We start from the raw sequence: 18,271 nt of genomic DNA on the forward strand, positions 1-18,271 counted from the left end.
TAGGAGAATGGACATGATTATTATGAAGGTCCCTCCACACTCGTGCGCGAATCGCGGCGCGAAGCCGCGAACGCGAGTGTGGAGTCTAGTTCGCTAATCAGCGAAATCGACTCCACACTCGCGTTCGCAGCTTCGCGCCGCGTAGTCTGGACCAAAATATATAATACTCACTAGGGATTGAAAAGAAAAATTCCTACTTATGGCAAGGCATGAAGGCAGTATGGCTTAGAGCTTTAGCCTGTCCAGATAGACGAAAAAAAAATTATGACACTCATGACACTGACAGTGACAGACAGATGAAGGCGATGAATGAAGAAAAATACACAATGTATTGTACACAACACAACACAATACAGTTTAGTAAAATAAAAACGTAATTTACAAACGTGGAGTTATCACATATGTGTTATAATATATTAGGATTGTTAAAATGATCCTGCTACAGTTAAAATGTTTAATGTTCAGCATTTTGCTTACGTGTTGTTTGTGTATAAGTGATATGACTGAGAACTCTTTTGGCAAATTTAAAGAAGGGATAATTGCTGCATTTGGAGATTTTAATTCAGATGAACTGACGGATGCCTTTGTTATCAAAAATGGTTCTAGTGTAGAAGTTTATTTAGCGCATGACAAGGAACCGTTCTTAAGGCCATCAATATTCTCATGCAATTTTAGTAATATCATCGTTACAAGTGTAGTGCCTGGAGATTACGATGGTGATGCCTACATGGACATTCTTTTGACCACACAGACTGTAAATACTAGCAAATCGGAAGTTCATGAAGTGCGGATTATATGGGGTGGTATGCCAAGTCTTAATTGTTCAGATGCTCTTTTAGTAAAAGCCATAACAGTTGGGCAGCCCCTAGTGATGGACTATAATCGTGATATGACACTAGACCTTTTTGGGCTTAACACTCAAAACCAAAGAGTGTTTTGGGTATTTGATAAATCAAGGACTACACCTAAAGAAATACCAATGGGAGATACTTTATTCAAACCTATAAAACTTCCTCACTCACATTCTTTTCTTGATGTGAATGATGACGATGCTGCAGATCTCCTAGTGACTACTAAGCTAGATGTTGAGTTATGGTTGAGTAAAGAAAATGATGGCTTCAGGTTCAACAACAGCATTGAACTGCTTGTTGGACACCCAACAATATATGGTCAAACCCTGTTTCTGGATGTAGCCCTTTCAGGAGAGTTCTTTTTAGTTATACCTGTATGCTATGACACACAGTGTATCAATAGTACTATCCTGATTTATGACAATCATCAGTGGCATGATCTGCAAGTGGACTTGAATGATGGCAAAGGGACAGTATGGCGGTTTGTGCCTCCTCGCAATGAGTTTTACTTGGATGTAATAACGATGCGAAGTGGAGACTATAACATGGATGGGTACCCCGACATTCTGATGACTCTCAGCCCAGTTAATAGTAATGAAACAAGAGCATTCCTTCTTCACAATGTTGCTTGCACATATGCTGAATGTAAATTCCACAGAACATTTCAAGTCCAATGGGATATTTTCAATACATTTGGAAGAGATATTGTTATGGCTACATTTTACGACTTTTACATGGATGGTGTACTAGATATAATTTACTCAAAGAAAAATGCTACAACTCAAAAGTACATGATGCATGCATACAGAAATGAATTGGAATATGATACAAATTTCATAAAAGTCATTGTTGTCACTGGATTGACTAATAAAAGAGTGCCCTTTATAAATGGGACTCTTTATAATAGAAAATTAACATTTGGTAAGCTCATTAGTAAATGCCTAAATAAATTATCTAATTACTTTTAACACTTAAGTGGGCATGAGGCATCAAAATTTAGTCTATTTTGAAACCTGATAAAGAAAGATAAAGATCAAAATAGGATGGGAAATATACTCCTTATGCCCAATAGGATGATAAGATAAAGCTCATGCTATTTACAAGCTTTAATTTAACTTGCAATGTTTGTATGTAACTATGTTTGGGTTAGATCTTGCGAGGAAAAAGGTTAAATTAGACCCACTTACCATCATACGATTGAGCTGAAACTTTACATACATAATTATGTAAGCTGGGTGCACCTAGGTGACAATGCAATATAATGGTACCATCAAGCTCTCAATGAGGTGGCCATAGGAACTGTGATAAAACCATGCAACCTAATTGTGTTTGGGTTTGTCAGAATTTTCTCAAAGTATTAGTTGCCTGTTGATAGAAAAGTACAGTATAGTCAGATATAAAAGTGTCTATTTAAAATAAAAAATTTGACAAAAAACTTATTGTATGTGTTGTTTTTCAGGAACTAACTTGCCAGGCCCCAAGATAAGCTACAACACATGGTCACAAGAAGGAACCTACAGGAAGGGAGCTTGTGCTCAGTTGTCTCAGTCTGCATACTATGCGCTGCAGCTTCCATATTCTATATTTGGCCTTGACAGAACCCCTAACTTTGTAGACACTTTAAATGTAGGTCTGTCAGGATTTTCCAAAAGTTGGACTCAGATAATACCTAATTCTCAAATAGTGGTGATTCCTGCTCCTCCAAATGATCCTTCACAATGGAGAGCTCAGTTGTTTGTGACACCAAGTAAGCTAATTTTAAAGAGTGTGTGTGTACTGACTGCCATAATTGTAACTATTATAGGTTGTGTATTATATTTACATTGGAAAGAAAGAAATGATCGTGATGATATCATAGAAATTGATGATAACACTTATGTAAAGATTTAAGACAAGGAATATCCATACATTCTAATTATTCATATAAGTACAGTTAGAAAAATAAATATGTGTTCAAATTGGTACCTTATTCCTTGGCTATTAAATTTTATGTAAGTTCTGTATATTCGAAGTAATTTTGAGTGTTTCCTGTATCCTAGATGACCTAGATTGTGTAGTTAGCAATTAGCAATAGAAGAGAAGAGTGTTCATGACTTCAAGATGATGGTGTACTTCAATTTAACATCATAACATAACATACTGTGATAATTATTTAATTATATTAATTTAATGGAAGAAGTGCAAACATGTTAAATTAAAATATAAGCTCTATCTTTGTGTTTGTTTTATCTTACTGACCTCACATATATGAATTCATAGGGTAAAAAGAAACAGCGTTATTTTCTCCTTAATCAGGGTTAAACTTCTAAGCCATATATGGTTAAAAAATTCTGCTCTATTGACAGCTAATAAAGTTCAACAAACAAATATTTTTTTATGACATGCAGTAAAGGGAATGATACATCTAAGTACTGAACTAAAAGTATTTTATACTTTGGCGCCGCAATAGTGACGCCTAAGGAAAGGCCGTGTGTAAATCTTTCTAAATTCAGCATTCTCAATCCAATTTTTTTAGTATAATTTAGAAGGACTGAACTGCATTTAGCAAGATAAATAAAGATGTTAACCTTTTCGACGCCATGTCAAACACAAAAGCTGTCACTCGGACGCCACGTCACCGAAATGTTAAAACTGAAATTGAACTTTATGCACAAGCACGTATGTCTATGTTGCTTTATGGTCTTTGACCGATTAATCAGTCTTTGGCGTTGGACCTGCGGTGCCGATATATCCGTCATTGGCGTCCAAAAGGTTAAATAGTTACTTACATTTTTCTAAGTTAGGAGAAAGGAACAAGAAAAAGGAGTCTACCTTGTTCAAACAAGTATAACGAGTTTTGTAGCCTGCAGAAGCACAATTTTTGCCTAAATTACAAGGTGCTACTAGTTTAGAACATATTTCAAGTTTTCCAAATTACTCCTTTTCTAGTTACTCTGATAGCTTGTTTGTTATAGTAAACAATTATTAAACATAAAATACCTACATTAGGTACTTAATTATTTATTAAGTAAATAGCTAAAATTTAAATATTACATGAGGAATTAAGTTAATTTTTAAGATAATTATAATCTAAAGGATTATCAATTCAATCTCTGTCCCTTGACTTCCTTTTGTGTCTTTTGTCCTTCTTTGATTTTTTGTGTTTCTTCTCCTCAAGTTTTTCTAGCTTCCTGAAAGCAAATTATTTAGTTAAATAGGTAAATAGTGTCAACTGTGGTTACAAACAATTTTGCTACAGAGCAAAACATACTGACTGTGTCTGTGCGGAAAGAAAAAGAGTCATGGAATGTATTGGTTCCCTTATATTCCACAACTCTTGTCTACATAGAGTCTACACCCAACTGTGTAGGTCCCAAAAAGATTGCTGGACATGATGTCATGCAAGCCCTATAAAGCATTCATACAATTATGATTTTATTAAAAGTATTCTTACTTCAACAACTTCTTTTTTTGCTTCTTAGTCAGCTGGCTTATCAAGTCCATTTCAGTCAGATTAGCTCCACCTTCATTGTCCTCGATTCTGGTGGCAGCAAGAGGCAAAGCTCCGGGCTTCATGACCAGCCCAGAGTCTCTCATGTGCTGCATCAAAGTCGGAACGTCAGGCTTTTCTTCTTCCTCTTCAGGGGCTGATGTGGAAGCTTGGAGTGCACGGGCCTCACTCATTGATAGAGAGTACATGGAACATTCTTTATCTGTAAAGATAATTTTAATACAAATTTGAGGGTTAGTTTAAATAATTGTAAAGTAAAGTTAATATACTTTATTGCACCACAAAAGAAAAATTCACTAACAGATTTACAATGTAAATAAAGGTAGCAATAGGCGGTCTTATCGCGCTGTAATATCTTTTTTTATAAAATATTGAGAAAGAATAAGACCTGTAAGTCGTTGAAAACATTGTTACTGCATAATCCTACACCAATTTATATGTTTAATTATGAAACAAAGTGATTCTACTATACGTCATCATCTTCCTCGCGTTATCCTGACATTTTGCCACGGCTCATGGGAGCCTGGGGTCCGCTTGACAACTAATCCTAAGAATTGGCGTAGGCACTAGTTTTTACGAAAGCGATTGCCATCTGACCTTCCAACCCAGAGGGGGAAACTAGGCCTTGTTAGGATTAGTCCGGTTTCCTCACGATGTTTTCCTTCACCGAAAAGCGACTGGTATAATTAATATCAAATGATATTTCGTACATAAGTTTCGAAAAAACTCATTGGTACGAGCCGGAGGTTTGAACCCGCGACCTCTGGATTGAAAGTCGCACGCTCTTACCGCTAGGCCACCAGCGCTTCCACAAAAGTGAAGTAAAGTGATTCTACTATACCTACTAGCATAAAATAGACTATAACACAGATAATTTTGTTTTGATTACATTAAATTTTAAGGTAGGCAACCCTTACCTGTGTTAATGTGACCCCATTTGTGGCACTTGATACATCGCACATTCCTCACCAAAATGCCAAATGGCTGGTCTCTGATTTCATTGTCACCCTTGCAGTAACTTTCCCTCGGTGCGTTGTATTTCCGCTGCCACTCAAACTTGTACTCCGGTTCATTATCTTCTCTCTCACGCTCCTTTTTGACACCTGGTGGTGGCTCATACATAAAGTTGAGACTGAGTTTGTCTTTACTCTCTTTGCTCAACAAAGCCCTGCAAAAATTAAAACATCTCATCATCATCATCTCGTTATCATCTGAAACTGACACGGACGCAGAGTAATAGCAGCCCCAGACGACACTTCCTATCTAACTGCGTAGTGAAAGTGTGGAACAGTTTGCCCTCGAGTCAGTGATCAGTGCACCCTCGACAAACTCTTTTAAAAACAAACTCAATGAACACTTTCGAAGACTACAAAACACAAGTGGACATTGATGTGCACGTATCAGCTTTAAGCTGCCTGTGCATTCACACATAGTAACATAACATATTTATTAAACATATTAATAATGGGTCACTCACGTATTTTAAGTCGAAAAACGCTCGACATGTTTCACTCCGAACCGAGTAGTGTCATCAGGAGCTTGCGTTGACGGTGACGGACTGGCGCAGACTGCGGGCCGTCAAATGATGGGTTCACTCACTACGTCTAGCAGTCTAGCACACGTCTATCACACATCTAAATCTAAATCTATTAGACAATAATGCCGTAAACGAGGGTAGTTTCTCGCCCCCCCTGCCGCCACCGGCGCCCGCGTCTGCGCCGGTCCGTCACCGTCTACGCAAGCTCCTGATGACGCTCCTCGGTACGGACTGAAACATGTCGAGCGTTTTTCGACTTAAAATACGTGAGTGACCCGTTATTAATATGTTTAATATGTCTGTGTCTCACGGAAGTTTTGTTATTAAAACATAACATATTCTTCAATTAAATCCTACTACATACAATTTAGCAATTAGGTTGCCGAGTAGTCTCAAACTTGGACAGCCAAGACGGGGACTATGTTCTTGTTGTATATGATGTTTCGTAATGTCAGGACAAGACAATGCTCACACATTGTCCCAGCTTGGAAACCATAGAAACATGTATTTTTTATACATACATAGATATGTAAGGTATGTAAAAGCACATGCATACAAATGGATACATTTCAACAAAAGTGATAGGCCAAGAAATTACCTCTCAAGGTAATTAAAACTGGAAATATGTGATTATGAGTAAGAATAAAATCAAATAACAATAAATTATAGAGGGTAAATCATCTATTAATGGCCACCTACCAATAACTGCATATTATGTTATACTACAATGGCTAAAATAAGAATTATATTTATTTATTCACACAATTCAAGTAAACAAAGTAACATTAGTTTTGAAAATTTACTTGGATTGTGTGTGAGTAATAAACAATCTTTTTAGGGTTCCATACCCAAAGGGTAAAAACGGGACCCTATTACTAAGACTCCGCTGTCCGTCTGTCTGTCACCAGGCTGTATCTAATGAACCGTGATAGCTAGACAGTTGGAATTTTTACAGATGATGTATTTCTGTTGTCACTATAACAACAAACACTAAAAACAGTATACAATAAATATTTAAGTGGGGCTCCCATACAACAAACGTGATTTTTTTGCTGTTTTTTGAGTCATGGTACGGAACCCTTCGTGCGCGAGTCCGACTCGCACTTGGCCGGTTTTTATTTAGTATATGTATGGTGTTCAGTTATTGGAAGGTGGCCACTTGGCCAGTAATAGATTTACTCTATTAGTAACATTATTGATGTCTATCTTACTTGTTTTCATGTAATTCCTGTTCCCTTTCATATTGTACTTTTAATTCTTCTTGTTTTTTCTTGTATGCATCTGTTTTCTGTTCTGCCATCCATACCTAGAGAAAAAGGATTTAATAACATACCAGAAATTCACAACCAATAGCACATATCCCAAGGATACTGTTGAACATTGATTAATATTTGTGTCGAAATAGGAGAAATATTTATCAAGAAAGAAAATGGGTAAGTTGATTGTAAATATGTGACGTAACTTACTCGCTTTAAGTTATCCCTCGAAGCAGGGTGGAAAAACTTTTTACACATGTAATTATTAAAACCTTTTCCCATTTTTGTGGCTTGAAGAAACAAACAAAAGTAAAAACACCTTCAAACCCTACAGATCGACATACAGGTCAGTTATCGTATAGTGATAACAATAGCTTTTAAATGCTCCGTAAATTAAAAGAAACAAGCTTTAAACCATACTTTAAACGCTAAATTAACACAACATATTCTGTCCAACAGCACGCACAGAAATAAAATAATAAGATAATAACTACCTAATCAAAGAGCATATAATCACTACGTTCTGTACCTAATAATAAGCCATGACAGTTTCATAATCACAACGACACAGATAAGATAAAAAAACAGTTAAGCGGTTACACACTATAAACATCCCATATGTCTACTGGGAATGTTTTAGAATAAACCACCACTAAAAACTTCGTATTTTTATATTGCTATTTTACATAATATAATGAAACATTGTAATTATATAGATAACAAACCTTATATATTTTGTCGTATTAAGTAATAAAAATAATTATATAGTTGGTCAAACAAAATTGCCAGTAAATAAGAACAAAAAAAAATTATACTCATCCTTTTCTTTTGGGTGCTAGTACTAGTGTATAACTCTCAGAATAATGACTAAAGCATAGAAGTCGGGCAAAAATGCTTCGCAAATATGTATACCCGTACTTTACTTCCTTACGAATTAGATAATGTGCCGAAAAGAGATGCATATATGCTTGTTATTTCTCATTTACGTACGGTGTCATAAGTTTGATAATTTGCTAGGGATGTAACTGTGTCGACTTTTTATATCGATAAATTATGCATAAGTTTATGTGCCGTGTAAAATAATAATCACGAAATTGGCAAATTGATAATAGTCTGGCTAATGAAAGTTGAACCTGAAAAAACGCGGCAATTTCAAGAAATCTGTAGCAGGCGGCTCGTTGAAATGAAATGAAATGCGTGGAATACAAGGATTGCATAACTTTTACACTTTTTATAATTTTCATATTCTAAAAATCATTAAAAAGTATAAAAATTATGCAATCCTTGGAATCAAAGAGCCGCCTGATATGAGGATTAATGCATGTACCTAATATAGCTTTTATCTCATTTGCAGTCTACCACTACCACTCAGAACCGTCTAACTATACCTCTCGTTTTTTTATCATTAGAAAGAAGGCGAGCGATCTTAACGTGTCGTTTTATCGAAAAACACTTTGAAAATAAGTCACAACAAATATAATATACGATCATTTACATACTTTTGCTTTCATAAGTAAAATATTGTTATATTTATAAAATAACTTGTCAATAAAAAGACACGTGGAAATGGTTTACCGTTTTTTCTAATGCTAAAAGACTAAGTATAGTTTCTAGTCATGTACAGTCAGCTGCAGAGAAAAGGCACCCCCCTGCATACAAAGTTCTGTAAATTAGTATGGACGTGGGGTACCTTTTCTCTGCAGCTGACTGTACCAAATAGGAAATAATAAAAAAAAACGTTCGTGTAATATTTTTTTATTATTTAATAATAGGGAATATTACGCGAAACTCGGCGTAGGTGGCGCCACTATCACAATCTGAGGGTCTATCGCGAAACAAGAAAATCGAACTTTCGTTATCTAACATCTCTGTCACTCTTGCGTATTCGAGCGATAAAGAGGCAGCTAGATAACGAAATTTCGGATTCGAGTTTTCCGGTAGGTCCCCTGAAAACTTGTCAAAAACCTGTTAAAGGTACAGTATGAATAAGTTACTCTACGGTGCACTAAAAAAGCTTGTGCTGCACTCTGGTGGCAGAACATTGCAGTAATATCCCCTATTCCTCGTCCTTTGGAAATCTGAAATAAAAAGTTGAGTTTTGTGACCAACAATATTAATAAAAGGAACGTTCATCAATGATCATTAATGTCTTTTTTATTAGGGTTCCGTACCCAAAGGGTAAAAACGGGACCCTATTACTAATACTTCGCTGTCCGTCTGTCTGTCACCAGGCTGTATCTCATGAACCGTGATAGCTAGACAGTTGAAATTTTCACAGATGATGTATTTCTGTTGCCGCTATAACAACAAATACTAAAAAGTACGGTCCCCTTGGTGCGCGCGTCCGACCCGCACTTAACCGGTTTTTAGTATTAAACTATAGTCTGGCAAACACAATCTGTCAGTAAGTAAGAACAAAGAAAATTATAGGTACAGTCGAAGGCAAAAATATCGATCCAGACAAATGGCTTAAAAATATGTGAACACGATTTTATTGTCTGAGCGTACACATATTTTTGCGACTGGGAATGTATATACATTTATGCCCTTGACTGTACTCATCAATTAAAATGAGACAGTCCTGGGCCAAACTATAAGAAAGCTGTAAATGTCGATAGGTTATTGATCTGAGGTCGATACATCACTATGCCAAAAATATAACCTTTCATACTTAGCAGAAAAGTTCGAAAATATATGCAAAAATCTATATAGACTTGAATGCAAGTAATAATTATATAAACAACATATCGATTTCTATGTTTAGGGTCAGGTCCTATAAATAAATTTCTTCAGAATTGAACAAAACTCACCGATTAAAGGTTATCGGTTCGTGCGTATTTTCTTTTCTTCCTGTATGCGATTTACAGCCCTCGATCACACAAGACATTATCACAAAGGGAACTTCAAACCATTACAAATAAAAACTCAGCACGATTTCCAACAATCTTTCAGGAATAGCAAAAAATATAATTAAAATAAACCAAGATGACCGCTGAAACATCCCGAAATATTTCAACTAAAATAATACGACTATGTCAAGTTGTTACAGTTGACACCTACCTGTGAAATAACGAACATATATTTTATTTGGCTGGATTATATTATAGAACCACATAGGACCATTTGACATTTCCCTCAGTTTATCTTATGACAATACTGAAAAAAACGAAAGAACTTGCGGATTGTTGTCTCACTCACTCATAGACAAAAAGTAATAACGTGTTGTGAATACGATATCTTTTACCAAGCTTTTATTTTTGCCCGGCTTCTTTGCTTTAGTCATTATTCTGAGGTATAACTACTACTACTACAACTACTACTAGTGTACTAGTGTAGTGTGTGTGTATGTGTAAATATAGTATGATTCTCTCTGCCTATGTTTAGGCCCCTCCAGACTATGTGCGTGAATCGCGGCGCGACTTCGCGGAGAGAACATGTCGCGACGTTGACGTATGACTCCACACTCGCAGACTTCACGGCGATTTCGCAGTTTGTCGAGCTTAACTGCTAGTTATCTATGTCATCATACGTCATTTAGCTATTTTTCCATTTTGTTTTGTTGTAAAACCGTAAAATATAGTCGCTTTATATAATATATCTATTATTTATCTTGCCACGTATGAGTCAAAATAGTGTGTAATGTGGAGTCTTGCCAGTTCGCGCTTCGCGCCTCCTTTGACGCGGGCTAATAAACCGATAAAAAACGGGGAACTAGGCGCGAAGGCGTGAACAATATGCGAAATCAACGCCACACTTACGTTCGCGGCTTCGCGCTGTGATTCGCGCATGAGTGTGGAGGGCCCTTTTGAGATGAGATAGCGATGTTACGATTCGACTTCAAAAGTCGGTTCAAACCGATTTAGGCCTGAAGTCGACTAAATCGACGTGAGTATTCTGTAAATCGACTTAAGATACGTTTACCTCACCCGCTCTAAACGCAACCTTTTCGATTTGTTGCTGCGTCACTTTCGTTAGTTTCGTTTGACATATTGAGGAATAATATGTACGCGAATCGACTTCAAACCACGAAAACTGTTGCCATGCACATTGCCGCCATTATTGAGTCGTCGAAACTTCGTATCTACTAGTAAAGTAAAATGAAACTTATTATTTGAGTAGTAAGGTTCGATTTCGAATGAGCTCGAGAGATCGACTTGGCGAACTGTACAAATTCACGGCAATGACTCACGGAATCGCACGAGACCGCACGCTCTTTCCTGCTTGCTCGGATACTGCTTTCCCGTTTTAGCTTTAGCAATGAATGAAATTGTGATCTACGGCGCAGCGGAAAGTAAAAAAATATTACAAAAGTTTTCACGTCATAGTTTTCGCTGTCGTGTGTCTAGATCCTGTCCTAGCTAATCCTTAGGGTCAAACATATAAAAGGTAAAATTGACAAATCGATTTCCTCGTTTCAAAACCAAGTGACTACGGAGCGGTTTGTACTGATACTTAAAAACAATAGACGTTAAATCGAATTGGCCAAATCGGTTTGCAAACGGGTTAAATCGGAGTCGACTTATTCGGTTTGTTTTTTTTTAGATTTGACACATCACTAAGATGAGACAGCTTTGACAAACTATCGCTGCTTTGCCAAAAAGACTCCACACTCGCGTTAGCGGCTTCGAGTTGCGATTCGCGCACGAGTGTGGAGGAAGCTTAAAGCCGCAGAGGAAGAAAAATGACGTATATGTCTCTACTTGAAGTTAGTTATCTGTGGTCGCAACTCGCAATGGATGGAATGGATGGCATGAAGTCGAGTGGTGCGCTGTGTTCTGTTATGTGACTTTGTTTTGTATTTTGTAATAAAAAGAACTCGAAAGTTACTGTGTTACCCTGTTTATGCGCTAAATATATCGAGATATAAAGTTGATTGCTGAAATATGTGTATTTTCCGCGTTTAGGCAAAACATCTTCAAGGAGTAAACCCAGTATGTTGTGTCGACTTTCTAGTGTTAGTTTTCCACCAACGTAGTTAGTCGCAATGTATGTAGGTATTTTATGCAGGTTCAATTTGTTTAATGTTTTGACAAAATTTCACACGAACAGGATCCTAATCCGATTAATGTCTGTATTTTAATAGTACGAACGTACGTCTTAACGGAAATATAATTAATAATTAAAAATAGTTTTTACTCATTATACGAACTTCTTTTGATAATATTGTCACTTGCTGTATATATATATATATATATATATATATAGTTATTACATGGATCAGCGAAAAGTTAGATGTTGATCCTGCCGTAGAGCAGTGGATAATCCGGATCTACAATGAACATGTACATATTGTCATTGTGTTGCTCTTGCTCTATGTATTTAACACATTCATACCCTTTTATCATATTGAAGTATTTTTAGAATACCACAGTGCTATTGGAGCTCGGTTTTAAGTGTAAATAGTTTTTTCTTGCAAAATGGAATATAGTGTGGGTTTTTAATTGTGCAGTGTAATGAATGAACTAGGACTGTAATGAAAGTGCAAAGTGATATGGCTTCATGAAGAACAAAAGGACCTTACAAACAAGATCATTTAGAATTTATGGTAAGTATACTTTTGTTCAGATACATTCTTTTTAAAAAGTATTCAGTATGTTGTATTGTTTCTGTAATTTTCTTGTTTACTTAACTTTAGTGTTATCATTACATTTGTTCAGAGGTAAAACACCTTATTTAAAAATCTCTTAAGTTTATCTGAAGAAATTGCATATGTTCACTTTGTTGGTCCTATAATCTCTATACAAGTCAATGCCAATTTTTAAAAATAATAAGATAAATATTTATAGCTGGTCAAACAACTTTGTCAGTAGAAAAAGGCACGAAATTAAAATTTTCTATGAGATGATAACCCTTCTTGCCTAATCTATCTATGTTGCAGTTTATAATAAAATAGGGGTTAGCAAAACTACTTACCCTAAATTCACCTTTAGTACATAACTTTGCCGTAACATTAAATTATAATTCCATTATAAATTGTATCATGGGTGTTTAATAATTCAAGATTTAGGATACAGAATAAGTTTAAGTATAATTTTTATACTAAAAACATATAGGGTAGGTATGCCAGATACAAAGATTTGCATATAATTTGAATATAAACCTACCTTACCGCACAATTTTGGACTTATTGCAATCCTTAATGTCTAAACACTCTAAACAATAGATTTATCTACTTAAAAATGATATTTTGCTAGCAAATTAAAAATGAAAAAAAAAAATTAACGGGTAATGTTTATGGTAAGTTTAATTGAACTGTTCTAGCTATTTTAAGTAATATTTTTAGCACATATGGATACTTAGAAGTATAATAAAACCAAAAATTATCAGTTTTAAGATGTTTTTTTTAAAGAAATCTTAGAGAAATTTAGTCAGACGAGAACTAACATACCAATTTTATGAAGTATTTAGTTTTATAATCAATTTTTAACCCAATAACGCAGTGGTCGGAAACTAACTCATATGTGGACGAAAACTGGCTCATAGGTGGACGGTAACTAAATATATAACTACTTATGGAAATTATATTTTTTATTTTATAAAAAACTGTAAATAAGGTCAAGTAATATTAATCTAAAATAGACAATATGAGCAATACAAACAAATAGCACATTTAAGTAAGAGTATTTATAGTTGGTCAAACCAAATTGGCAGTAAATAAGAACCAAAAAAACTATACTCATGTTTTTATTTTGGGTGCTAGTACTAGTGTAAGACAAAGATAGTATGATTATCTCTGTCTATGTTTGAAATGAGACAGTCCTTTGACAAACTATAAAGTTTTTTTTTTCCTATTTCAAAGTTGGCATCTCCTATAAGGGAACAAAATCCGACACACCTACTCTATAAAGGTGAAGTTTTGGATGGGTGATGAATTTAGTTAATTCTAGAATTTTTATTTTCAAATTTTTCGCAGCTTATTAATGGTGTAATCAATAGATTTTTTTAAATTATTATTCTACTTTGCCGAAGTTAGGGTTCTCTATGTTAGATAGTTTTGTCAACCCTTATTTTCAATGAATTGCAACAATGATAATGGGGTTTGGTTATGAACAACTTTCAATCCTTTTTAGGGTTCCGTACCCAACTGACCGTTGAAGATATAGAAAGAATAAACCTTGAAGAGGGGATATCTCAAAAACTATACAAGATATCGAAAACTTGACTGAATAAAACTTGTAACAAATTAAATCTTTTTTCATTTTATATAAGTGGCCAAGTCGCTCAGATGCATAGTTTCCGAGATATAATCGAAAAACCGAAAAATGGAACCTTCAAACCCCCCTCTCCCCCCCAGCACCAGGGTTACGGCCGGGGACTTTTGATATGTTCATCTCCTAACTAGTCCAAACAAAGCTACGAAGTTAAAAATTGTGTTCCTTGCATTTCCCTCTATGCCTTTTTTTTGGGCATTTATTTCTTGGCCTAATAGTACTTAAGTGTAGTAAGCAAATGTATGAACTCGTACTAAACACTAATCAATATGTATAAAATAGGGCCTAAGGCATGTGTACACGCTCGTAGGGGACATTTTTCTTTTATTGATTATCTCCGAAATGGAGTTAATTAGAATACCGAATAAAGTCACTTGATTTAAGCTCAGGAATGCACCCTTGAAATTAACGGGAAAAAAAGTGTGTTACTCAGTTAGTGATAAAAATACCCAATTTTAAATGTTTGCATCTCAATAACAGTTTAAGATATATTTATGAAAGATGGGGCCCTAGTTAGTCTTAGGGGTCTTATCTTTATAAATGAATCAAATTTTAAATGTTAAGTGTGACAAATGTGGGTCCAAATGGTTCGTGAATATAACACGAGTGCTGCATGTTCTCAAGTTTCGGAAAGTAGGGGTGTTCCTTTTTTCGGTATTTTCTTCAACAACTTCAAAACTAGTATATTTCTTAAAATTAAAAAATAACTGGCCATTGTTGTATCTCAAAATATAATTTTTTCACTCATCATTTCGAGCATGTTTGCAAAAAAATTTGTAACCTTTTCTTATTTATACCGACGATCGTCTCGGAGCCACCGACTCACATACGTGTAGGTATATGATGGAGTGCGTTTATAAAATATGGGCATTCGTCATTCAATAGCACGTGAGCTTGATCGTACATATACGTTGAACGTTCTTCTTCGTCGCCGTGCCAATGATGGTGGCCCGTATATCATCACAGGCATACATAGCTACATAGGTTGATAATCTTCGTCTTACGACTGCGGACTGCGGTAATCGGAAATGTCATAAGACACCGCAATTGACACTAGAGTGGGAGAACTTGAACCGTCAGCATCAAATAGTGATGGCCAAAGCGGTCAAAATATATCGTAACACATCCTTATTTAAACGGCAACAAGGTGTGTTACGACGATATATTTGGGCACTTTGGCCGTCACTGTCTATTTAATGCTGACTGTACCCCATACCACAGATTATATAATAGTTCTTACGAACCCATACTAAAGAAACCTGAATTACGCGGTTGCGCTGAGAATAACACGCGGTTCTTGATACTATCGACCTAGAGACATTTGCTCTCCGCAAATCATCCATCGTAATTGGTAACAATTCTTCTTCTTCTTCTTCTCAGCATGTTTGCGTCCACTGCTGAACATATGCCTCTTTCATGGATTTCTAATGTGTTCTGAATGCCGCGCTTCTAATGCCAGGTCGGCCCTGCTGTCTTTCTGATGTCGTCCGACCATCTGGCTCGCGGTTTTCCTTCCCTTCGGCTTCCCAGTCGAGGTTTCCAAAACAGTACTCGCTGGTCCCATCGGTCGTCATCCCTGCGACAGATATCGTCGGCCCATTACCACTTCAGTTGTGCAATTCTTTTGGCGATGTCGGTCACTTTCGTGCGTTGGCGAATGTCTTCATTCCGAATTCTGTCTCGCAGGGTGATCCCGAGCATCGCGCGCTCCATAGCTCTCTGTGCCACTTTTAGCTGGCGGACCTTTCCGACGGTCAACGTCCATGTCTCGCATGCGTATGTCATTACTGGTATGTCATAATCGTAACAATTGGACAGGCCCTAACCTAGTGTGCCGCCACTGCAGTTGTTGGATTTTATGATTTGTCAACTCCCGCCCGACTCGAGCCCGAGAAATCGCTCAGTTGCATTTTGCCTCTCCCTATCCCATCCTGTAGGACTACCACGAGAGCGCCGCGACAGCCTCCGTCCGTACCCGTCCTTTTTTAAAAACTGAATTAATTAGAATCGCGCGTGAGATACTGTCGCGGCGGTCTCTTAAAGCTGTAAACCTGTAAACTTACGCTTTAAGGTAAGCGTCGGCAAGAGGCTGCCGCGACCCGGCAGTCGCTGCTCGGCAGTCGCTGCCCGGCAGTCGCCGCACTGCTTTATAGGGATTTGTATGACACACCGTCCGACGCAGGCGGCTGAGCGGCGCGGCCGGGCGGCGCGACGTCGGCCGCGCCGCCGAGCCGCTCCCGTAGCAGTATGGCAGCGCTGCCCAACCACCAAATGTATGAAATAGTGGTTACGCCAAACTATGTTTATGCGTTTATTTCAAAAACTATGTACTTTTACAAAAAAAGTAAAAAAATATTGTTCTTCACGTCTATTGAAACACAAAACACACATTAAAAATGACTTGACTCAATATTTTATGAATTGCTGGTTCTTTAAATTCAATTGCCGTTTTATCAGGATCTGATAACTGCCTTCATCAACTCTGGACGTAAACAATGAATCGTTTTTTTTTTTTAATTTATTTATTCACTTTAAATATTCATACAACTTTTGCCAGCATGCCACTATTGTAAACCCCTATGGTTTATGTAATAGTTGGCGAGATCGCGCGGTCCGATCCGCGTTTGCTTAATACTATTAGGTATATAATTATTATACTATTATATATATATATATAAAATTAATCTATACACATTAAATCTCTGCATGTATTTTATACATTACTCTAGACTTAGGTTGGGTGTTTTTTTAGTCTTGGCATACATCTGCCGTGGTTTTCAACAATGTTAATGAGATCATACAGTACATTTTTAGGTAAGGTGTTTAGTATACATGGGAGTAGAAAGTCAGTTACTCTTTTACCGTATACATTGTTACTTTTTGGAGTTGTATATGCAGGTAGATAATCTAAGGTACGCAAATTACTGGAGCGAGTATTTTTATCTAATGATGGTATAATTTCACACTCCTCTGTAACTAAGGACAAGCAAAACCTATCAAAAACGTTAATAACTTTGCAATGTTTAAATAGACCCTTTTTATCATTTTTATACTTTCCTTTAATTTTATTTGGTACAATTGTTTTTAAAAGTGCTGATTGTAGGTTATAGATTTGTTCCAAGTAGGTTTTGAATGTCCGCCCGTAGCTTGTGATACCATAACTTATAATTGAGTCGGCGAGTGATAAGTAAAGCATACGTAGTGTATTATATGGGAGTTTGTATTTAAGCAATGATAAGTTGACCATGACGGATCTAAGTTTTGAACATATGTGATCTATATGTGGTCTCCAATTGAAGTTATTATCTATAATTAGGCCTAGATAGGTGTGGTGTTTGACAAGTTCAAGTGTTTCGCATTTGCAGTTATTGCTAGGGTTGTGTAAGCAGTGATGTGCATGTGCTATGATGTTAGGGACCCGTATTTCTCTAGTGTACGGTGATCGTATAACTTTAGTTTTTTTAGCGTTTATTTTAAGGCCTACGTCATGAGCCCATTTGCAAAGTAAGTCGAAGTTATTTTGCATGGTTTTTTGAGCTTCGAGTAAGTCATGATGAGCAGTAAGTAGGCACGTGTCGTCAGCAAATTGGTATACAGAACCCTCACTAAATATGTTGCACATGTCGTTAACGTAAATCAAGTATTCGGTGGGACTGACTATGGAGCCCTGCGCCGAGCCCTCCTCCGTGCGTAGCGGGTCGCTGAGCGCGTCGGCGATCTTCACCCTTGTGTATCGGTTGCTATGGTAATTCTGGAACCAGTGCAGTAGGGGTCCTTGTATACCATTTTGCTGTAATTTGGAAAATAAGGGAGGATTCTACTTCTCTTTGATGAAAGTAAAATCATCATCATTATTTCATCATCTTCTTCTTCGTCCTGAAGCAGTTGCTCCACAAGTTTTCGCTTTCGTATATTTAAATTGTCAG

At 36.6% G+C, this 18,271-nt stretch overlaps 3 protein-coding genes across 9 annotated transcripts in view; 2 read left to right on the top strand and 1 right to left on the bottom strand.

The window, feature by feature from the left end:
* Positions 1-329: 329 nt before the first annotated feature.
* On the top strand, positions 330-2,974 carry LOC134742466 (T-cell immunomodulatory protein). Its single transcript, XM_063675647.1, has 2 exons — positions 330-1,772; positions 2,311-2,974. Exons 1-2 carry the CDS (start codon positions 431-433, stop codon positions 2,739-2,741), a joined length of 1,773 nt encoding a protein of 590 aa, XP_063531717.1. The 5' UTR covers positions 330-430; the 3' UTR covers positions 2,742-2,974.
* An 861-nt stretch (positions 2,975-3,835) lies between these two features.
* On the bottom strand, positions 3,836-9,288 carry LOC134742497 (corepressor interacting with RBPJ 1). 2 transcript variants are annotated; one of them, XM_063675714.1, is made up of 6 exons: positions 9,277-9,288; positions 7,345-7,470; positions 7,090-7,184; positions 5,259-5,509; positions 4,285-4,543; positions 3,836-4,021 (listed from the first exon to the last, which is right to left on the bottom strand). In XM_063675714.1, exons 2-6 carry the CDS (start codon positions 7,414-7,416, stop codon positions 3,937-3,939), a joined length of 762 nt encoding a protein of 253 aa, XP_063531784.1. In that variant the 5' UTR covers positions 7,417-7,470; positions 9,277-9,288; the 3' UTR covers positions 3,836-3,936. The 2 variants fall into 2 exon arrangements, with proteins under 2 accessions (XP_063531784.1, XP_063531782.1); XM_063675712.1 differs by lacking the exon at positions 9,277-9,288 and having other exon boundaries at positions 7,345-7,603.
* A 2,579-nt stretch (positions 9,289-11,867) lies between these two features.
* The window catches only part of LOC134742436 (receptor-type guanylate cyclase Gyc76C-like), a 72,940-nt gene continuing 66,536 nt past the window's right edge, over positions 11,868-18,271 (top strand). Inside the window, exons 1-2 of one of the 6 annotated variants that reach the window (XM_063675578.1) lie at positions 11,868-12,120; positions 12,496-12,679. The gene's annotated coding sequence lies outside the window, so the exon portion shown is untranslated. Of the gene's footprint in view, positions 12,129-12,486; positions 12,680-18,271 lie in introns of all 6 variants that reach the window. The other 5 variants (XM_063675582.1, XM_063675580.1, XM_063675577.1 and 2 more) reach the window with 5 other exon arrangements.

The sequence above is a fragment of the Cydia strobilella genome, chromosome 6 (genome assembly GCF_947568885.1).
Source record: "Cydia strobilella chromosome 6, ilCydStro3.1, whole genome shotgun sequence".
Classification (NCBI taxonomy): domain Eukaryota; kingdom Metazoa; phylum Arthropoda; class Insecta; order Lepidoptera; family Tortricidae; genus Cydia; species Cydia strobilella.

Excerpts from the sequence above, each read along its gene's own strand:
- LOC134742466 (XM_063675647.1), top strand. The coding sequence starts at position 431 with ATGATCCTGCTACAGTTAAAATGTTTAATGTTCAGCATTTTGCTTACG. Across the intron at positions 1,773-2,310 it reads TAATAGAAAATTAACATTTG|GAACTAACTTGCCAGGCCCC; the intron begins GTAAGCTCATTA and ends GTTGTTTTTCAG.
- LOC134742497 (XM_063675714.1), bottom strand. The coding sequence starts at position 7,416 with ATGGGAAAAGGTTTTAATAATTACATGTGTAAAAAGTTTTTCCACCCT. Across the intron at positions 7,185-7,344 it reads CGAGGGATAACTTAAAGCGA|GTATGGATGGCAGAACAGAA; the intron begins GTAAGTTACGTC and ends CTTTTTCTCTAG. Across the intron at positions 4,544-5,258 it reads ATGGGGTCACATTAACACAG|ATAAAGAATGTTCCATGTAC; the intron begins GTAAGGGTTGCC and ends TTATCTTTACAG.